The sequence below is a fragment of the Palaemon carinicauda genome, chromosome 3 (assembly GCF_036898095.1).
Source record: "Palaemon carinicauda isolate YSFRI2023 chromosome 3, ASM3689809v2, whole genome shotgun sequence".
NCBI classification, from domain to species: Eukaryota; Metazoa; Arthropoda; class Malacostraca; order Decapoda; family Palaemonidae; genus Palaemon; species Palaemon carinicauda.
In genome coordinates this window covers 95,368,700-95,388,699 of record NC_090727.1, presented here as the reverse complement: position 1 = coordinate 95,388,699, position 20,000 = coordinate 95,368,700, and the positions used below count along the sequence as shown (strand labels likewise).

At 37.6% G+C, this 20,000-nt stretch overlaps 2 protein-coding genes across 2 annotated transcripts; both read right to left on the bottom strand.

The window, feature by feature from the left end:
* Positions 1 to 6,495: 6,495 nt before the first annotated feature.
* LOC137632765 (uncharacterized) lies at positions 6,496 to 6,900 on the bottom strand. The gene has a single exon (XM_068364847.1). The coding sequence runs from the start codon at positions 6,898 to 6,900 to the stop codon at positions 6,496 to 6,498; it is 405 nt and encodes a 134-aa protein (XP_068220948.1).
* Positions 6,901 to 6,949: 49 nt separating this feature from the next.
* On the bottom strand, positions 6,950 to 12,707 carry LOC137632758 (collagen alpha-2(IX) chain-like). The gene is made up of 2 exons (XM_068364837.1): positions 12,701 to 12,707; positions 6,950 to 7,902 (listed from the first exon to the last, which is right to left on the bottom strand). Exons 1-2 carry the CDS (start codon positions 12,705 to 12,707, stop codon positions 6,950 to 6,952), a joined length of 960 nt encoding a protein of 319 aa, XP_068220938.1.
* Positions 12,708 to 20,000: the final 7,293 nt, after the last annotated feature.

Genomic DNA, 20,000 nt, shown 5'->3' with positions numbered 1-20,000 from the left:
ATGGCAAGATAGTGCTACATTGGATCCCTCTTTGGTTAAAGCTCATTTTTCCTTTGCCTAATTTTCGAGTCAACACAATATTAATCTCTCCATTAACTTTTAAAGGCCTGACTGAATAACAATATTTTTTATTCAAATTTGATTTGGAATAAAATATTTTATTTTCAAAATCATTGATTCCAGATTTGGTGTTGATGTACTCTACATAAGATGAAGAGAATATAAATAGATGGCGAGAGTTGACTCGAGCGGCCGACCCTGGTATACTATGGGAATGATGAGGTTGAAAGAAGAAGACAGTTACTTGAGTAGCTAAGCCAATCTATAGTCTATGCTTAAAACATTATTTACAAGAACAATATCGTGTCGACCTTTCATTGGTCGGATATTTAGTCTGAACACTGTGTCACTGAGATATGTTATAAATATGAAAGGCTTCTCACCCTCAACTTCAATACTCATTTGTTAGGCCTATAAATATTTCCATTCCTTAACTTGAATATCCAAACTAGAATATCCTTCGAACAGTCACAAATAATTTCCAAGATTTCACTATAACTGTTGTTTGTTTTTAACTATGACGTCCAAGTTCAAACAATAGTTATAGACCATGTTTGATACAATTCTTTGGACACTTCCGTTCTATAGAATGTGAAGTGTGAAGTGGATGATGAATGGAGAAGTATTGATTTAAAAACGCAATATAGAGACGACTGTCGAAATGAAACCGAGGCCCTTTGCGTCAATAGGCGTAGGAGATGATGATGATATATATAATGAATTTTAATTAAAACTCTGAAATGTAAAAATATTAAACTGGTCATTTTTATATATGAAAAGTAACTTCACTGAAATAGTTTCATCCTATCAAAAAAAGAAAGAATGAAAAAAAAAGTCCTCAGAATCTGAAGTTGAGTCTAATTTCAGGGAAAATTACGTAATCGTTTGTACACTAAAATAGATCGTATTTGCTGCTACCAAAGAAACACAGGACGAATATAAATTCTGGATTTTAGAATACTGCACAAAAGCAACGATATTCCTGCTGATTGTAATGTCAGGTTAGGCCTACAATACAATGCTCTATAGACGCAGGAGCTGTAATGTTATATAGGCCTACAATGCAACGCTTAAAACATAGATGCAGAAGCTGCCATGTAAGATTGACCTATAATGTAACGCCTAAAACACATAGATGCAGAATCTGCAATGTAGGATAGGCCTACAATGCAATGCTTACAGCCTATAGATAATTTAAAAGGAAAACATCACGGTGTTTTTATAGTTCGACATCACCGCACTTGAAGGATCACAGTCTTTAGGCCTACGCAATACGAGCTGGCGGTTAACTGACTGTTGTGGAAACTCGCTTATTAAGCCATTTTCTAATCCTGCTTTCTGGTTTGGCCCTTTTCCTTATTTCTTCATCTGTGGCTTTGATCTAACTGATTTTAATCTTTTATTACCGTATTTAAATTGTCTATGGATAATTGAAACACTTAGGATTTCCTCTGTTTCTTTCATGTAGCCGCTTCTCTCACTCCGAGCAACTTGCACGAAAGCAAATTATCTCCTCGATTTCAAGGACAAAAAGGCTCATACAATTACTTATCCCATATAGAAATTATTAATTCCCTTAGTAGAAATATATTATTTTGATAAATATATAATTCATATTAGTTTTGGAATGGAATTTCAATTTCGAGGCTTTTAAAACTAAGGAGTCACATAGAAATTCAAAATCTCGATATATCATGAAATTATTTTGATGGTTTCTGCGCGTGGAAGTCACTGTCATTCGTCGATGCCGAAACGTGGAATTGACGTCATCGATACGGCTAATCTGCTCCACATCTTGATCAAGTGTGGAATGTGGAATCCGAGTGTTAATAAATTCCACACTTTGTAATGAGATGATGTATGTCGATTAAAATGTAATAAAAAGTAATAAATAATTAAGAGTGTTTTATTATTTATTTTCCCCGTGATATCTATATAAAAATGACAATAATTGTAAAGTCTATGAAAGTGTGGATGCTATGGGACTAGGAGGCTCAGTGGGGTTCAGCGCTTAATGTTGCCGACTCACTGAAAGACTGATTCTTGAATCAGTGTTGAGGGAATTAATTGCAATTGCCGCACAACAGTTGCCTTTTGACGAATTGATTCGTCAGCTCAAGAAAAATCTAAAAGTTTATTCTTTTTCATGTGAGTATCTTTTTGCAATTCATAACTTTAATTTTCTTCTATAAATGCATTTTTATAGTTTGCACTATACAAAACTCTGTAATAATGTAAAAAGTGATGTTCGTGTAAAATTAATTTTATCACATCACTACTATGATATTTTAAAATGGACGAATTATAATATTTCTTTTTCTGTAAATGGCTAAAAATCTTAGCCTAAAATTCAATATAGCAGAGTCTAATCGATGTTCCTAATCTATGTTCGTACTTCTATTGTTAATTTTAATTGCTAAGAATAATTTTACATAGTTATAAAACTGAGTCATGTCATTGTAATGTCACTTTTATGATAATTTATCTATAGTAACAGCATTATATAATGTAGGGGTTTAAAAATACAGTAGTTACTTTCTTACGTAAACTTATAAGCCAAAGGCTTTTACCTTACGGTATGCCTAGGCCTAATTTATATCCGTATTTCCTTTAATAATGGTGATAGTTTTCACTATATTTGTATGATTATGATGTCATGCTATAAAATTTTCTCTAAAGGAACAGCATTCCTCAATTCAGTGGTAATTATTTCCTTACATAGACTTATATGGCTGAGTTTTAGCCTACGATATATCATAGGCCCATTCCTCGTTGTTGTAAAAACGATGCTGATTCCATCATAATATTTTCGCTTGGAAGATGTAATCATAATGCCTTATATCACTGATCTTAATACTGTGAACGAAATGTAGCAGACCTAAGAACTTATTGCTCGCATTTACTGTCTTTAAATGTAAGCTATATGCCACTCTATATGTGTTCTTTAAAGGCTGCCAAAACTCTAACCCTTCATAGAAATCTGGAACTAGGTTCACGATTTGAAGTCAAACATGTATGTATATTATCTGTTGAATTTAAATTAGGTTCCCTCTTTATTCTTATTTTACATATGCCGTCACATCTCAATGAAAAGCGGAAGTTCAGAGAAGCATGGATACAGCCAGATTTTCACCCATGGTTGAAACAGGTTAAAGGAGACCCAGAGAGGGCTTTCTGCACTGCCTACCAAAAAGCATTTAATGCCGAATTATCATCAATCAAAAGACATAGCATCAGTAAGATTCATCTTCAAAAGGAACGCCAGCTTGATCTCGGGCAGAATGAGCTGGAAGGAAACAAATGAAAAAACACCCCATGGTGTAGTAATGGCTACCATTCTATTTGCGTGTTTCATTGCAGAACATAACTTGCCTTTCACTGCTGCTGACAATTTGGTGGATTTGATGAAAAGGATGTTCCCAGACTCTGCCATAGCTCAAAGTTTATCCATGAAACGTACAAAGTGTACGGATGTAATCAAAACCATGGAGAAGACCATAACAAATAGCCTAGCAAAAAAGTTGAGGACCAGCAAATTTTCTGTCACCATGGATGAGTCAACGGATGTGAGCACAATTAAGTCCTGAGCTGTAATTGTTAGGTTTTATGATTCCTCTGTGCAGAAAATCACCACTGCTATGCTAGACCTTGTTAATTTATATGACTCAGACAATAATGCCCAAGGGTCTACTGGACAAAATTTATATTCCCTACTGATAAATACATTAACAAAGTATGACATCCCCCTTAGTCTGCTAACACCATCTAAGTAATCCTCTTAATTCTGAATGGATGCTGTACACTGAGAGATAAACAGTGCGATTCCCTAAGATCTTGGATAAGCCCTTAAGATCTTCCTATACATCTAAGTCTATCAAAAAAGTGGGACTTTGAGAAAATTTCCTTATCTGAGTAAAGTAAGATCTCTCTTACAGCCATGTAGATCTTGTCTTGTTACTTTAGGGAATTAATGTAATTATGTATCCTAAACTATATCTTCAAATAACTTTGAGCATTTATCCTTTTTCTTAACACCTGCTGAACAAAGAAAAGGCTTTATGAGAGAGAGAGAGAGAGAGAGAGAGAGAGAGAGAGAGAGAGAGAGAGAGAGAGAGAGAGAGAGAGAGAGCTGTGCTTCTCCCTCCTACCGATTGAGCTCCTGCTTGTTAAGAGATAATGGTAGTTTCAATTATCTGAATGCTCACCCAAGTGATTAACTATTAAGTCGAGGTAATACCGATAGGATCAATGTCTGTGTTAGGCATACGAGTAGATGCATTTTACGAGAAATCTTTCAAATCTCATCAGCAAGCACATATGTGCATATTTTGTACAAATATCACAAATCTTAAGTAATTTGTATTTTTCCTAACAGTACTTACCTCGAACTACTTTCTTAGGAGTATCTGGGATTCTCCTCCCAACCGACCAGAATTTTGTGTAGTTCCCCTATCTCCATTTTCTATAGTGGGTCCCTCTGTGGCGGATGAATACGCGCCCTGAGGCGACCCGGGTCAGTGAGCGTGCGTGGCCAGGTCTCGGTCACCAGTAAGTTTATGATAGATATGGTATCAAAGTCCCGTAAGACACTCGGGGAAGGATGGGTGAGCCCTAACCCGACAGTAGTTCGAGGTAAGTACTGTTAGGAAAAATACAAATTACTTAAAATTTGTGATTTGTTCCAACACGGAGTACTTACCTCGAACTACTTTCTTAGGAGACTTTTACTTTAGGAGGCGGGAGTGGTCTTACGGACCGAGAGACCGGCTGGATAAAAGATCGAACCTAGATAGGAGGCTAGGTTCTTCTGGCCACAAAACGGAATATGAGCCTTAGGGAAAATTACGCAAAAAGCTATTTAGTGTCTAAGTGACTCACCTCTGTAAGAATCTTCGGATGTGGGTGCTTCCATCTGAACATTTCCCACATGGCAGAAGCAAGGGATCAAGGGGAATGGAGGGGAAGTGGTAATAAGGGGGAAAGGTAAGGAAGGAACCTGTGTCGCTTGGACTTACCGCCTACGACTTCCCCGGGGCTACAACCTTAAATCTTTTGGAGCGCAGAAAGGACGGGACCAATAGAAAAGCCGTCCAAAGACTTTCTAGAGCAGTCCTTCAGGTAGTGGGCCGTAAAGGTGGACTGCCTGGACCAAGTGCCCGCCTTCAGGATTTAGCCCACAACCATGTTCTTCTCGAAGGCCAACTAAGTACTCAGGCCCCTAATATCATGGGGTCTCGGCTTACCCAGAAGGGAGACTCCAGTGCTGTCGTAGGCCCTCATAATCATCTATCGTAACCAGAAGGAGACCGTATTCCTGGAGACTGCTTTCTTCACTGATCCCGATGAGACGAACAGACTCTTGATCCCAGGGCAAAGTCTGGCCGTCCTTTCTAGGTACTTTCGAACTGCTCTGACTGGGCACAGTAACAAGTCCCTTGGGTTGTCCGAACGTGGAATCGCTGGCACCGAAAAGCCCTCGAACCTAGGGTCCCAGTAGGCTGGGATCTGCGTCTTGGCTACGAAGTCGGGCAGGAACTTGAAACTTAATTCTCGCCAGCCATTCGAGTGCGAGACCTCATATGACAACCCATGGAGCTCGCTTACTCTCTTCGCTGATGCCAGGGCTAGAAGGAAGACCGTCTTGAGGGTGAGCTCCTTGTCTAGGATGTCCTTAAGGGGTTCGAAGGGCGGCTCCGACAGAGCCTTCAGAACTCTGGCCACGTCCCACTGGGGTACTCTAGAGGCCCGGGGGGAACAAGATTGCTCGAAGCTCTTGATAAGCATCGAGATTTGTCTGGAAGCTCCCAGATCAATGCCCTTGAGGAGGAAGACTTGGCCCAAGGCCGCTTGGACTCCCTTGATGGCTGGAATAGACATACCTACGTCGTCTCTCAGATAGACTAGGAAGTCCGCTATTCTATGAATGGAGGCCTCCAACGGCCTGATGTTCTGTGAGGTGCACCATTTAGTAAAAGTGGTCCATTTTGCTTGATACACTGTGACAGAAGACCGTCTCAGGTAACCCGACATCCTTGTTGCGGTCTTCGACGAGTATCCTTCCCTCTTCAGGAGCCGCTCGATAACCTCCACGCGTGTAAGCGGAGGGACCAAGGGTTTTTGTGAAACCTTTGGAAGGGGGGCTGACGGAGGAGGTCTTCCCTGTCTGGCAGGGGCCATGGTGGAGGGCGCGCCAGTTCCTTTAGGTCCGCGAACCATTCTCTCTCCGGCCACCAGGGCGCTACCAAAGTCAACCACAGGTTGTTTGCTCGCCTTACTCTGTTGAGGACTTGTCTGAGCATCCCGAAGGGAGGAAAGGTATACACGACGAGGTTGTCCCAAGGATGTTGAAAGGCGTCCTCGAATGCTGCTGTTGGGTCTGGCACAGGAGAACAAAACACGGGGAGCTGTGCATGAGTCTTGTGGCGAAGAGCTCCATCACTGGCGAACCCCTTTCAGGATGACAGTCTGGGCCACTTCTGGGTGTAGGGACCACTCTGACCCTACTACTTGACCCATCCTGCTGAGGCCGTCGGGTAGAACGTTCCTCTTTCCTGGAATGAACATGGCTGTGACCTCGACCTGTTCCTCTGAGGCCCATTCCAGGAACTCTGTCGTGAGACTGCACAGCTCCTTCAACTTCAGTCCTCCTTGCTTTTTCACGTAGCCAACCACCGTGGCGTTGTCGCACATCAGAGCCACGGTGTTTCCTCGGAGTAGATGGACGAATTCTAGGCATGCCCTTTGAACGGCCAACAGTTCTAGCACGTTTATGTGGAAGCTCTTCTCCTTGGGGGACCACTTCCCCTTCGCCGACTTCGATGCGTCCGTGAACAACAGCATCTCCGGGGGATCGATCGCGAAGGGCATTCCCTTGAGGGTGTTCGTCCTGTCATGCCACTACTTCAGGATCTCCTTTGTCTCCGAGGACACCGGGACTATTTTGTGCGGGGACTCCCCCGGGGACCAGAGCTCCTTTAGGTTCCATTGAACCACTCTCAGCTTGACTCTCCCCCGGGGGACTAACTTCTCCGACACGAGGTGGCCCACCAACCTCTGCCTGTCTTTGGCTCTCCTCGGCAAGTCCGCTAGGAAGGGGCGAACTATCCGATCTAGATTGTCCAACCTCTCTGAGGAGGGGAAGGCCCTCACCAACTGGGTGTCTAGAACCATCCCCAGGTAGGTTATCCTGGTGGAGGGCGTCGGCTGCGACTTTTCCAGGTTGATGATGATACCCAAGTCCTTGCAGAACCGTAGAAGCTTCACGCCTTGCTCCCTCAGTACTCCCTCTGAGGCTGAAAGTAACAACCAGTCGTCCAGGTAACGAATCAGGCAGATGCCCTGTTTGTGCGCCCAGACCGAGATTGTTGTGAAGACTCTCGTGAAGACCTGAGGGGCTGTCGACAGCCCGAAGCAGAGAGTCCTGAACTGCAAGGCTTGGGTACCCCACTTCACCCTTAGAAACTTCATTCTGGAGGGGTGGACAAGGATCTGAAAATTGGCGTCCTTGAGGTCCAGGGACATCATGAAGTCCCCCTCCCTCAAGGCTGCCATTACCGACTTCTGGGTGTCCATCTTGAAATCGGTCTTGCACCCGAACTTGTTGAGGGCCGATAGGTCTATGACCGGTCTCCAATCCCCTGTCACTTTCTACACCAGGAAGAGTCTGCTGTAGAACCCCGGGGTGGGGTCCCTGACTGGTTCTAACGCCTCTTTGGCGAGCATGGCCGACACTTCCTCCTGCAATGCCGCTCTTCTCAAGGGGTCCTTGGGCGCCAACCACTCCGCCTGTTGGTCCGGAATTAGAGGGGGCGGGTCCACTAGGAAGGGTAGCCTGTACCCGTCCTTCAGTACATATAAATATAAATATAAATATGACTTGTGTAGAAATAAAAAACTAAATAAACCCCTTTCTAAGGAAATGAAGGCCCCCCCCCTAAAAAAAAAGGGGGAAAAGCAGTAGCTCCGGAAAACTCCCCGTGACAGCTCCTTGCAATCAAAGTAAGTTGTGTGTATGCATAAAGTTCTTAGGATAACAACAAAATCCCTGAAACACCGTTTTCGCGGTGTATAGAAAGAGCACCAATATGAAAAGTTTTGTGCTTTTGAATAAAGTCAAGAGTTTAATGTCACTCAATAAAACGCTCAATTATCAATTTACAGGTTACATTGAGTATAAAATTGGGCAAATTTTTATTCTCATAATGAGACTGCGACTTCCGCACTCGCATCGAATATTCAACAAATGATTATGAAACCTAATCACTTTGACATCACGTCATTTTGAGTTTAGATGAAAATTTGACATCAATAACACATGTCCTTGAACAGGGGAGACAATCCCCCAACCCCCTTCAGATGCCAACATTCGCTTCATCACTGCAGCTTTAAACCCCCCCCCCCTCTCTCTCTCTCTCTCTCTCTCTCTCTCTCTCTCTCTCTCTCTCTCTCTCTCTCTCTCTCTCTCTCTCTCTGCGTCCAAATTCTTCTCGCCTCGATTGATTGAGTTTTCTGGCAGCTCCTTTGAACAATTAATCAGTTTTTGTTTTACTGATTTTGATCTCATGATTCCTTCCGGCCTTTGGTTGTTTCCTTTAATTAAAGTTTTTCTTACCCTTCAAATATCCAATATTTGAAAATTAATAAAATATTTAAATTATTGTATTTGATCTTACAGTGCAATGCCTTCTTACAGGGTACGTCCATTTTTATATACACAACCAAATTAGTGTCACTTCAGTATGAATATAAACATCTCATTAATGACAATAGTAATTTAGACCACTAATATTACTAATACTTCTAATAAGATTCGTTGAAGTAAATACGGTATTTACATCTACTTCAGTTTTACTGGCAATCGTAAAAATTTTGTGATAAAGCTAATAAACCACAACTTGTCTCAAAAGACGTAACAAAAAAACTGCAAAATAACATACGAATATTTCAAAGCCAAAATTGATAAAGACATTCAAACCAAACTGGACATAAGACATCTAGATTGCGGAATGATCTTCCTGATCTAGCAGTCGAATCAGTGGAATTTCATACGTTTAAACTTGCCGCAAACGTTTTTATGTTGAACAGGTCAACATAAATTTCTCTTCATAGTTTATATAAGATAGATCTAGTTTAACGATGTTACAGATCAAAAAATAAAATATTCAATCAAATTATTCATTACTTCTCACATATAGTTGTCATTTTCTTATTCCATTTCACCACTTGACTATATTCCCTGTTGGAGTACTACTGCTTTCTAACTAGGGTTGCAGCTTAGTTAATTAGTAGTAGTAGTAGTAGTAGTAGTAGTAGTAGTAGTAGTAGTAGTAGTAGTAGTAGTAGTATATAACAATAAAAATAAAATAACAATAGCTGCAAAGACCGTTAAGTAATAGGCTACCCGCAAAACAATGGCTGGAATAACACCCCCACCTCAAAACAGATGTTTCTGAAATCTTGAGGTTAAAGAAAATCGCCAACAACATACTGACAATCTTTTCTTCATTTTTCTTTCAACTTAAATAATTTGAAGAAGGGATTTTTAGCATACGCTTGTATGATCTGAAAATATATCATCATATCATGAAACACTCCAGAGGAACTATAAATTCAATAATTTTGGTGTCAGAAATGGAATGAAAACACAGAAACTTGAGCACTGGTCTTACCCGCGAGTGATAATAAAAAAAAATCCTTTAAAACCTTTGAGATACACTGTAATATACCTATGGATGTAATGGATGATGAAAATGATAAGGAAATGAAAGAAACTCAGATCACAATTACAAGAAATGTAAAAGACAACCTTTTTAAATTGCAGCATTGTTTGCAGGACGCATAGAAATGGATGTCTAGTAGTAATCTTAATATCTCTAAAAAGATACATGATCACATAGCGGTATAAATAATCTTAACAATAAAAGAAAAAAAAATACAAAAGTAATTCAAATCTCTTAACGAGACTTGGCGAGTTGAAATAAATAAATGATAAAAACGAATAAGTCTGAAGCAAGGTCGGTTATTCGAACGTTATATGAATGGTCGTAATTTGAGAAGCAACACCAAATTTCCATGTAAGCAATTTCGCGTTGAATGGCAAAACTCCGAGTGCAGGCGTCTTCTATTCTCTGAGTTACATTGTAAATTGCCCCAATCAGATTTCCCAACCAAAAATGGAAAGATGTGTCTTATGCCTTCTTTTCAATTTTATATTTCTGTTTCAAGATTTCACTGGGTTTGGAAACTGTATTTCATGGCCTCTATCGATTCCTTCCGTTACAAGAGGATGTTTAGGGAATAGAAAAGGCGACAGGAAAAGGCGAAATGGACAGGGCTGTTCCTTTCACATATCCGTCTATATGGGTCACACACACACACACACACACACACACACACATATATATATATATATATATATATATATATATATATATATATATATATATACACATATATATATATATATATATATATATATATATATATATATATATATATATATATATACGATATAACGTAAAATGATTAATCAAATAGACGAATGTATGAATGAGAGAATCCTAAAAAGTAGGGAACACGGAACGACCTACGAATGGCTAAATAATATGATTATAAGAACAATGAGGGATTGACTATTAACAAATTTAGTTCTGATCAAAACTTTCAATAATTTATAGCTGAACCTAAATCAAACCCCAAAATAAATGTCGGACCCAGGTCGAAATTAAGACCCCCAAAAAGAAGCATAATAAAAGAGGATTAGTCGAAGAATCGATAAAACGCAACAAAACTAAATAAATAGAAGAATATATGTGTTACAAATACCACCAGGAAATAGACTCGGTCCTAAATCTAAAACCTTTTGGATCAACGCCAAATACTTCTAGAAGGATCTTTCTAAAGTTGTGGTGGCTTATCTGCTCAAGCTCAATAGTTTCTAGTAGTGTCTGCAACCTCAGCATTCGTGTGAGCAAGAGATGGGGGGGGGGGGGAGGCGTTTGGGGGAGCCTAAAGGCCTACCTGTTGATTTATCATCCCATACGAACCAATCAGCTGTTACATAAACATGATATTAGCTGAATGATTCATTTTTCATCGAAAATATCATTTCTATAGATTTTTGGCTGGCCAATAGGGGTCTGGACAGAAACACGTCATGAACATGACCAATTTATTCAAACAAAACAACAAGCTTATATACTAACGGTTGAGGATAATAATGGCATAAAAAACTTAAACAATATGAAACACAAAACGGCAAGCTTAAGCAGGTGTTTCTATTATTATTATCATTATTATTATTATTATTATTATTATTATTATTATTATTATTATTAGAGAGAGAGAGAGAGAGAGAGAGAGAGAGAGAGAGAGAGAGAGAGAGAGAGAGAGCACATTACAGTGTATGAAATTCACGTGAATTGCAGATTTGAGTCGAGAAAAAGAAAGAAAAAAACTATATTATGAACCTGTCAGATTATACTTCAAATATCCATTCAAGAATCACAATGCCCTTCCGATTGTAGCTGATGGGCATAATAATTGAGGGCTTTGCCCAACCACGCAATTTCATAGGAAAAAAACTGTGATATTCATTTTCACTAAGTTTCTTTCCCCTAAAAAAAAGAGAAAACATGAATCGGAATCTCTCAAGAAAGCCAAAACCTCAAATGTCTCTGACAATTTTTGAGTTTAGGGAAATTTACTATCATCATCCCTAAGTTTCTTTTATGCGATATTCTATCTTCGTGATAGTTCCATTGTCCAACGTCATCCTTAATCGGTAAAACCGATTAGTAGAGACAATGTTATCAAACCTTGGGCAAATACAACATAGAAGAACGTTTTCCAATAGATAAGAGATTCTATCATTCAAAAGACTGATAACATACCTGAACTGTTAATGGAAGCAAAATTGAGATTGTATAAAGAAAATGTCAAACAAAATCTATATGGAAGTGAAATATGGATATTTAGCGCAAATGAAAGTAAAAAGCCTGAAGGTATTGAGATGCATTTTTGCGTAGGTGTTGTGGGAAGACCGTTCAAGTGGAAAGTAGTAAACAGGTTAATATCTGTGAAAGGATGACTCAAATAGTTTTGAGGTGAATCTGTCATATGGAAAAAGTGAAAGATAACAGGTATCTGCCGAGTCATCAGCCATTGTCTGGCACTCCTTGGCCCTAGCTTGTGTGGAGAAGGGGCTTGGGCGCTGATCATATGTATATATGGTCAGTCTCTAGGGCATTGTCCTGTTTGATATGGCAATGCCACTGTCCTTTGCCTCTGACATTCATGAGCGGCCTTTAAACCTTCTGTATGGGTGTATGAAACGACTGATGTTATATTAAGTGTTATTACACAGTATCTTCACTCATTCTTCATTAGTTTTAGAATAAACATGACACTGACTGTTTTTGCTGCTTTCATCATTTTAATGTTTAATTATTTTAATGACTATAGTAATAATTTCAATAGAACCATCCTTTGAGAAAAGTAATTGGCATGAAAATTTCTTTTTCTAACTGGTTTACAGAAAAATAATTCGATCTTAAAAATAGAACACCCTAAAAATTGGAAAAAAAATGGAAACCCATTTTCATAAGGGAACCTTTCACCAATCTCTTGCAGCCTCACAAACCTGTCATCCTCATTGGATTTCCTTATTGAATTTTTTTTACAAGAATGTTTATGATGATGAAGTTTCGTACACGAAATAGGCTTCCGAGTAAGATGTTCAAGGTAGACACTTCCTTCGCATTTAAATGAACGTACAAAAGCCTTTCATTCAACTTTAAAAGCTTATTAAGAGAATGTAGTTAGGGCAATTAATGTTAATTCAACTACTTGTGTAGGAGCAAGGTCCAGGTTTGTAGCAAGCAAACTTACTTCAGACATATATAACAACAACAAAGCTAGTGAATATTATCATCCAGAGGTCTTAATAAAAGAACGTCTGAGATGGAGCCGAATGGGTCAGAACTATTGAAAGGTAGCCGATGTCCGTTTGAAAGTATGTGACTTAATTTACTCTTATTTTCTTTAATCATTTTCAAAGTAAAATGGATAAACCATAGTTCAGTTTTTGGTCCCGTTTCCTGTTGTGCAGGAAATCTATTGTGCACCCGCTGACCTAAGCAATACATCACCCAACAGTGGCATGAGGTTGGCAACATGCTCCCAAAGGGATTGCTGAAAACCAAAGTTTTACACTTCGGCGAAAAAACCTTTAAGAAGAAAGGGCGTACCCTATTGACTGCTGAATAGAAAACAACAATCGACAAACATACGAATTACTGTGAGTCCTTGAAGACCCAAACATCCCATCCTTGAATAAACGGACAAATTATTGACCGACAAGCGAGAATCTTTGCCAAATAGCCCCTCCTCAAGGTTAACAAAAATAAAAAAATAAAAAACTGGTGATGATAGATGAAGATAAGCATTCATACCTATCTATGCATGAATGGTCACGATGACAACGTGTCTGTGATAAATAGCTAGGACACATACATGACTTCCTTCCTGCGCATCTATGAATGAAAGCTTTCCAATAACCAGGAGTTGCAATGAAACGATAAGCGTGACAGATACACTTGGCAGAATGATGGTTGAACAGACAGACTGTGAAAAAGCTTTGTTATCCTGTCTTTTAATTTAGAGACTGATTACACCACTGCCAATAATATATGTTACATTTTTTAGGTTAATCCCACGATTAAATGTAATTTTTCTATGTAGTTTACTTGAGCCAGAAACCAATGCTGGCAACACTTGATGGAAAAAAGAACTTGCACTGATCTTCTTCATTCCACTTTATTAATACCACTGCACTGCAGTATCGGCAGCTCAGTTCAACTATTTCCATCTATTTCTATTCCTTGCATCTTCTTTCTCCGATCCCACCATACCCATATCTCTCCTTGCCACATCCATCCTTCGGATCCGTTGACGCCCCCCCCCCCCCCCACACTCCTCATCCTTATAAATTACATGTTCTTATCTCTCTTGATTGGTTCCACTCCTCTCTTCCTAATAAATGGCTATAGTACCTAAGACGAGCTTCCATAGCTTTCTCCTTTACATTATGTTACATACAGGATGGGCCAGAACTAAGGTTACAGTTACCGAATAGAGATTTTATATTTAGTAGACATCTAGACATCTATTTACATACATTATATTTGTATACATACGACATTTTACGATGAACAATTAATCTCTCAAGTGCTCAAAATGTATTATATCTAAAGCATTGTGAAGGTGAAAAAGATAATGAAGTAAATGTAACATAACTTTTGGCCCACCCAACCAGTGAGGGGACAAGACACTATTAACTTGTTGTCAGCCTCAAGCCCTGATAAATGCAGAATTGCTGTCTGGTCCAGCCAACCATGAAAACAATGGTAAAACCTAAATAATTGATCTATCTCATCAAAAAGTATTTACACTAGCCCATATTCTGTAAATAAATGCGACATATTTTCCGATGAAAGAGTTCCACAAGGCTTTCACCCCATGATTTACGACGCATATATTTCCTCCAAAATGGCTAAATCAGTTCAAACAGATTTTCATCGTGACAACAAGCACGATTAATGTCCACTCTTTCAAAGGCCAATCTTGTTAACCTGATTAAAACGTAAAATTTCTATTGGGCTCTTCGTCAAGCCAAAGGTACGAGAGGATTACTTCCACTAGACAGAAAATTATTGGCATCTGACGACTCAAGATGTCAAATAGATGACGGTGAAGAATAAACATATTGGCCGGGGAAAAAATATTATAAAAAGTCTTACAATATTTACTAAATTTCCAAGACTTGAATATCTCTGTTTTAAGACTTCTTCCTTTCTGATAATGTACTGTATATTCACTATTATTATTATTATTATTATTATTATTATTATTATTATTATTATTATTATTATTATTATTATCAATACTAAACTACAACACTAGTTTGCAAAGCAGGATACTATAAGCTAAAGGACTCCAACAGAGAAAAATAGGAAAGAGAGGAAAGGAAATAAGTAAATAAATAAACTTCAAGAGATATATAAACAATTAAAATAAAATATTTTCAGAATAGTGACAACATTGAAATATATCTTTCATAATATATAAACCATAAAGAGAGACATGTCAGTATTCAACATGAAAGCATTCGCTGCAAACTGGACTTTTGAAGTTCCATAGGTTCTATATCATTAAGATCTCTTACTAATCCCATACAAAACAAAAACCTTCGACGATAGCATGCCACCATTGCCTTCATCCAATTATAAAACGTGGTATAACATTATATGTAATAACCAAAATTAATGAGCTATCTCTTCCATTTCAAGGTGTTATCTTTATGCTGAATGATGTTATAATATACGCAATAAATTTATAAAGTATCTTATATACACAAATCGAGACTTCAGAGCCCCAATAACATCGATATTAAATTCCCTTTTGAACTTTACATAAAACTCTTCCCAGAGAAGGGCGATGGACCTTCTCCCTTTACTATACATGCCATCATATTTCTCCTAGTCTCGAAATATTGGCAGATTCTTCCAATTTCCAAACCAAGCTAAGTGGGTGTTTCAATTAAATATACCTTCATTAAATAATAGTAAAATAAAAAAAAATAAAAAAATAAAAAAGTTGAAAAGGAAGCTTTCTCTTGGATAGAGGTGGTTTGCCACCCACAGGAAATATTTTACGTGAATTCGCGATTCATTTCAGATAGCAATGCGTTCCAAATATTGAAAGAATTCATTGACAATCCTTCAACTATAATGTAGCTTCTCCATTTATGAAAACTTGCTTGCTTTGCATCAGGATACTAGAGAGAGAGAGAGAGAGAGAGAGAGAGAGAGAGAGAGAGAGAGAGAGAGAGAGAGAGAGAGAGAGAGAGATATGCGTCATTAGCAAATCCTTGACAGAAAAAAAAACAGTTTTTCTGAACCGAAAAACAAAAGATCTTGCTGTATCCATTTTACATACACATACACGCACGCAAACACACTCACACGCACATTATTATTATTATTATTATTATTATTATTATTATTATTATTATTATTATTATCACTAGCTAGGCTACAACCCTAGTTGGAAAAGAAAGATGTTATAAGCCCAAGGGCTCCAACAAGGAAAATAGCCCAGTGAGGAAGGGAAATAAGAAATGATAAACAATTAAAATAAAATATTTAAAAAAAAGTAACAACATCATGACAGATATTTAATATGTATACTATAAAAAGACTTATGTTAACCTGTTCCACATAAAAACATTTGCGGCAATTTTGAACTTTTGAAGTTCTATCGATTCAACTACCCGATTAGGAAGATCATTCCACAACTTGGTAACAGCTGGAATAAAACTTCTATAATACTGTGTAGTATTGAGTCTCATGATGGAGAAGCATGACTATTAGAATTAACTTCATGCCTAGTAATACGAACAGGATGGAACTGTCCGGGAAGATATAAAAGTAAAGGATGATCAGAATTATGAAAAATGTTATGCAACATGCATAACGTACTAATTGAACGACGGTGCCAGAGATTAATATCTCGATCAGGAAAAAGAAATTTATTGGATCATAAGTTCCAGTCCAACCAATTAAGACGAGAAACAGCAGCTGAAGACCAGACAGAACAACACTCGAAAAAAGGTAAAATGAAATAATTTAAACTTCAGAATAGATTGATTACCGAAATCTTAAAAGACTTTCTCAATAAGCCCATTTTTTTTGTGTGTAATTAAAGAAGACACAGACCTAATGTGTTTCTCAAAAGTAAATTTTCTGTCGAGAATCATAACTAAAATTTTAAGTCATACACAGTTAAAGCAACACTATCAATGCTGAGATCTGGATGCTAAGGAGCCACTGTCCTTGACCTACTTACAATCCTACTTTGAGTGTTGTTAGGTTTATATATATATATATATATATATATATTCCTTTTTGAGTGGGAATACATTAACGTGATAAATGGGTGTGTATCGCCATGATCAGCAATGCTGTACTAGACAGGGACACCCAAACTGGGTTGGTTTGCTGTGAGCGATAAGACAAAACTCTCCCACCATCTCCAATCCGCACTGGCCTGCGTAGTGATGAAAATCTGGCCAAAATCCATACATGAATATAAGGGTTCCAGGAGGACATAGATAACAGCATACCGTTGGATCCACATAAGACATTAAAAAGGCCATAATTTATCAAGAGAACATAAAACTGTTCTTAAAGGTCTCTTAATAAAATTATGGCCTTTTCGATATGTTTTGTGGACCCTAGTATATGCCGTTGTATATAGGTATGCATGCGTGTATGTATATGTGTGTGTATACCAAGATCAACGTCGAAGTAAAGACCCCCTCTTGACCCAATCTTGGACCAGGTAGCGCCTGGCAATGGCTCCTGATGACTCACCCAAACTACCCATTCCTCGCTCACAAGTATGATGAGGTTGCACACTAGAAAACCTATCGAGTTTGAGGGGGGTTCGAACTCCAGTCCGGCATATCGCCTACCAAGGGACGTTTCCAATTAACTACTATTTCCCTCCAGTTAGCAAACTGTTATTTAAAGTGTTAAATCCCCCACATTAAAATTTCTTTTACGAACTAGTTACAGTTACCATTAGTGTCTTTGCATTAGGTCAAATGCTTTTTTTTTTTATCATTATATTGTACAAACACATAATACAGGCTTATGGGAGATATTTTCTTTATCATTTATTTCAATTACACAGGGACTACGTGAAATACAATTCAATATCTTTTATTATGGTTCGAAACCCAAGGAAACTGTAAATTAGAAGTTCCCTTTGGATCCCATGCGAGCACTTGTGAAATTCTGAGAAACCTGATCTCATTTCCTATTCATAGCCATGGGCAGCATCGACGCATAAAAGCAAAACGCTGCTGAAAAGTTACCAAAAAGGTTGCAAATGTATTTGAAGGACTGTTAACATCTTGGAAAACATAAGCACAATTGTCAGGAAAAAACTGAGATTATTTAAAATAGCATCGTGAGAGCCTGTCCAAAACCGGGCCGCAACAAGAAACAAGACGTGTATATATATATATATATGATATATATATATATATATATATATATATATATATATACTATAGTATATATATATATATATAATGTGTTTGTGTATGTTAGTTCCAAAGACTTCGTCAATACAAAACGCCCCTAGAAAATGGAATATCTTTGGATTCCTTTAATATTCATTCGCATTCTTTCGGCTGTTGTAATCAAGACCTATATATAAAAAGATACTATACGTGAATATATGATTTCAACAACCATATCATAACAAATAACGAAATATATAAAAAAAAAGTCTCTAAAAATATTCTTTCACCTAATAATGAAACACTAATATAAAAATGTACTATTGTCTGACAATATATAAACACCTTAGCTTTTTGAAAACATATTTCTTCCAATAAAGAAAAAACACAACCGGGAACTGAATTCTACAGTACAGGAAAAAAGTATCCTCAGTAATGGGTAGTATAGCTGTCAAGAGTAAAAAAAACGTCTAAAATTGGTGTTGTTACACATTAGCACCTCGACGTTCTAGGAAATTAGCAATCCCGAAATAACTCGGAAGACGAAGGCAATGAAGGCGAGACCGGGCATTCTCAAAGAAGACAACGGAATGACAAGAAATTTTCAGACTCTGCTCTGTATCAGAAACAATTTTGCTGGGAAGAAGGAGAACACAATGTTGAGTAATCTAACAAGATAAAAAATTGATTTCTCTACGTTGTTTGAAAATTAAAAAAGAACTAACTATTTGAGGTTCCTAATTTCCCCTGTATGATAAAGAGTTACGTATCTGTATGGTTATATATATATAAATATATATATATAGTATAATATTATATATATAGTATATACTATATAATAGTATATATATATATATATATATAATGTATATATATACACACACACACACACACACACACACACATATATATATATATATATATTATATATATAATATATATATATATATATATATATATAAGTATATTTCACGCTAAGCAGCATTGCGATGACGTAAGACCTACTCGGTGTCTCTCCCCATCCATATGGTAGGGGGAGAGTGAGTAGTCATACTCCGGTGAGAGGGAAGTTACCCCGAGAGGTACACCAAAACCACAATGTTGCACCAAATTGCCGAAACTGTCGGGTTGAAGTTAGGAAAGGTGGACGGGGTGGGGAGGATTGAATCTGTGTGCGCCGTGTGTATATATCTAAATATTTAGCCATCATTTTTTGCCGGGTCGCGTTCATTAGTATACTAATATTCTGCATAACATAATTTCAATCCGAGTATGATTTCATAATACGGCACCATTCCCCTTGAAAATCCTTCCATTTGTGAATACAGTAATTGACTTTCGTTTTACTTATAAATTGTATCACGAAATGTTACGCTTAAAGTCAATAGTTCAGACAAAGGTAATCTATTATTTTGGAAGAAAACACTTTGTCATTAAGCATCAAACCAAACACAACATGGTATAATTCCCGTAAGCCATCTGATTCAAAATTTTAATCACCAATGCCAAAGTTGTGTGTCAGCATCTCCCCAGCCGACGAGAACTTAAGGATAAATACGAAAACATTTGTTAGACGAGAGAGAAGAGATAAAGATATTTTCTTAATGCTCAAATTGTTTGGAGAAAGAAATACTTCAACGAATGGAAAACTTCATTTTTTTTTTTTTTTTTTTTTGAAGGAAAGAAGTGATGGCTACAAAGAAGCAAACAGAAATTGTGACAATGGGCCTTTTTGTCCATGATACCGAATTTCCTATAAAAAAATTAGTGAAATTGTGACATTATAAGTAAAGAAAATAAACGAAAATACTGTCACAAAACAACATTACCGTCAAAATATGTAACTAATATT

What these genes read in the sequence shown, in the direction of transcription:
- LOC137632765 (XM_068364847.1), bottom strand. Translation starts at nt 6,900, where the DNA reads ATGCTGTTGTTCACGGACGCATCGAAGTCGGCGAAGGGGAAGTGGTCC.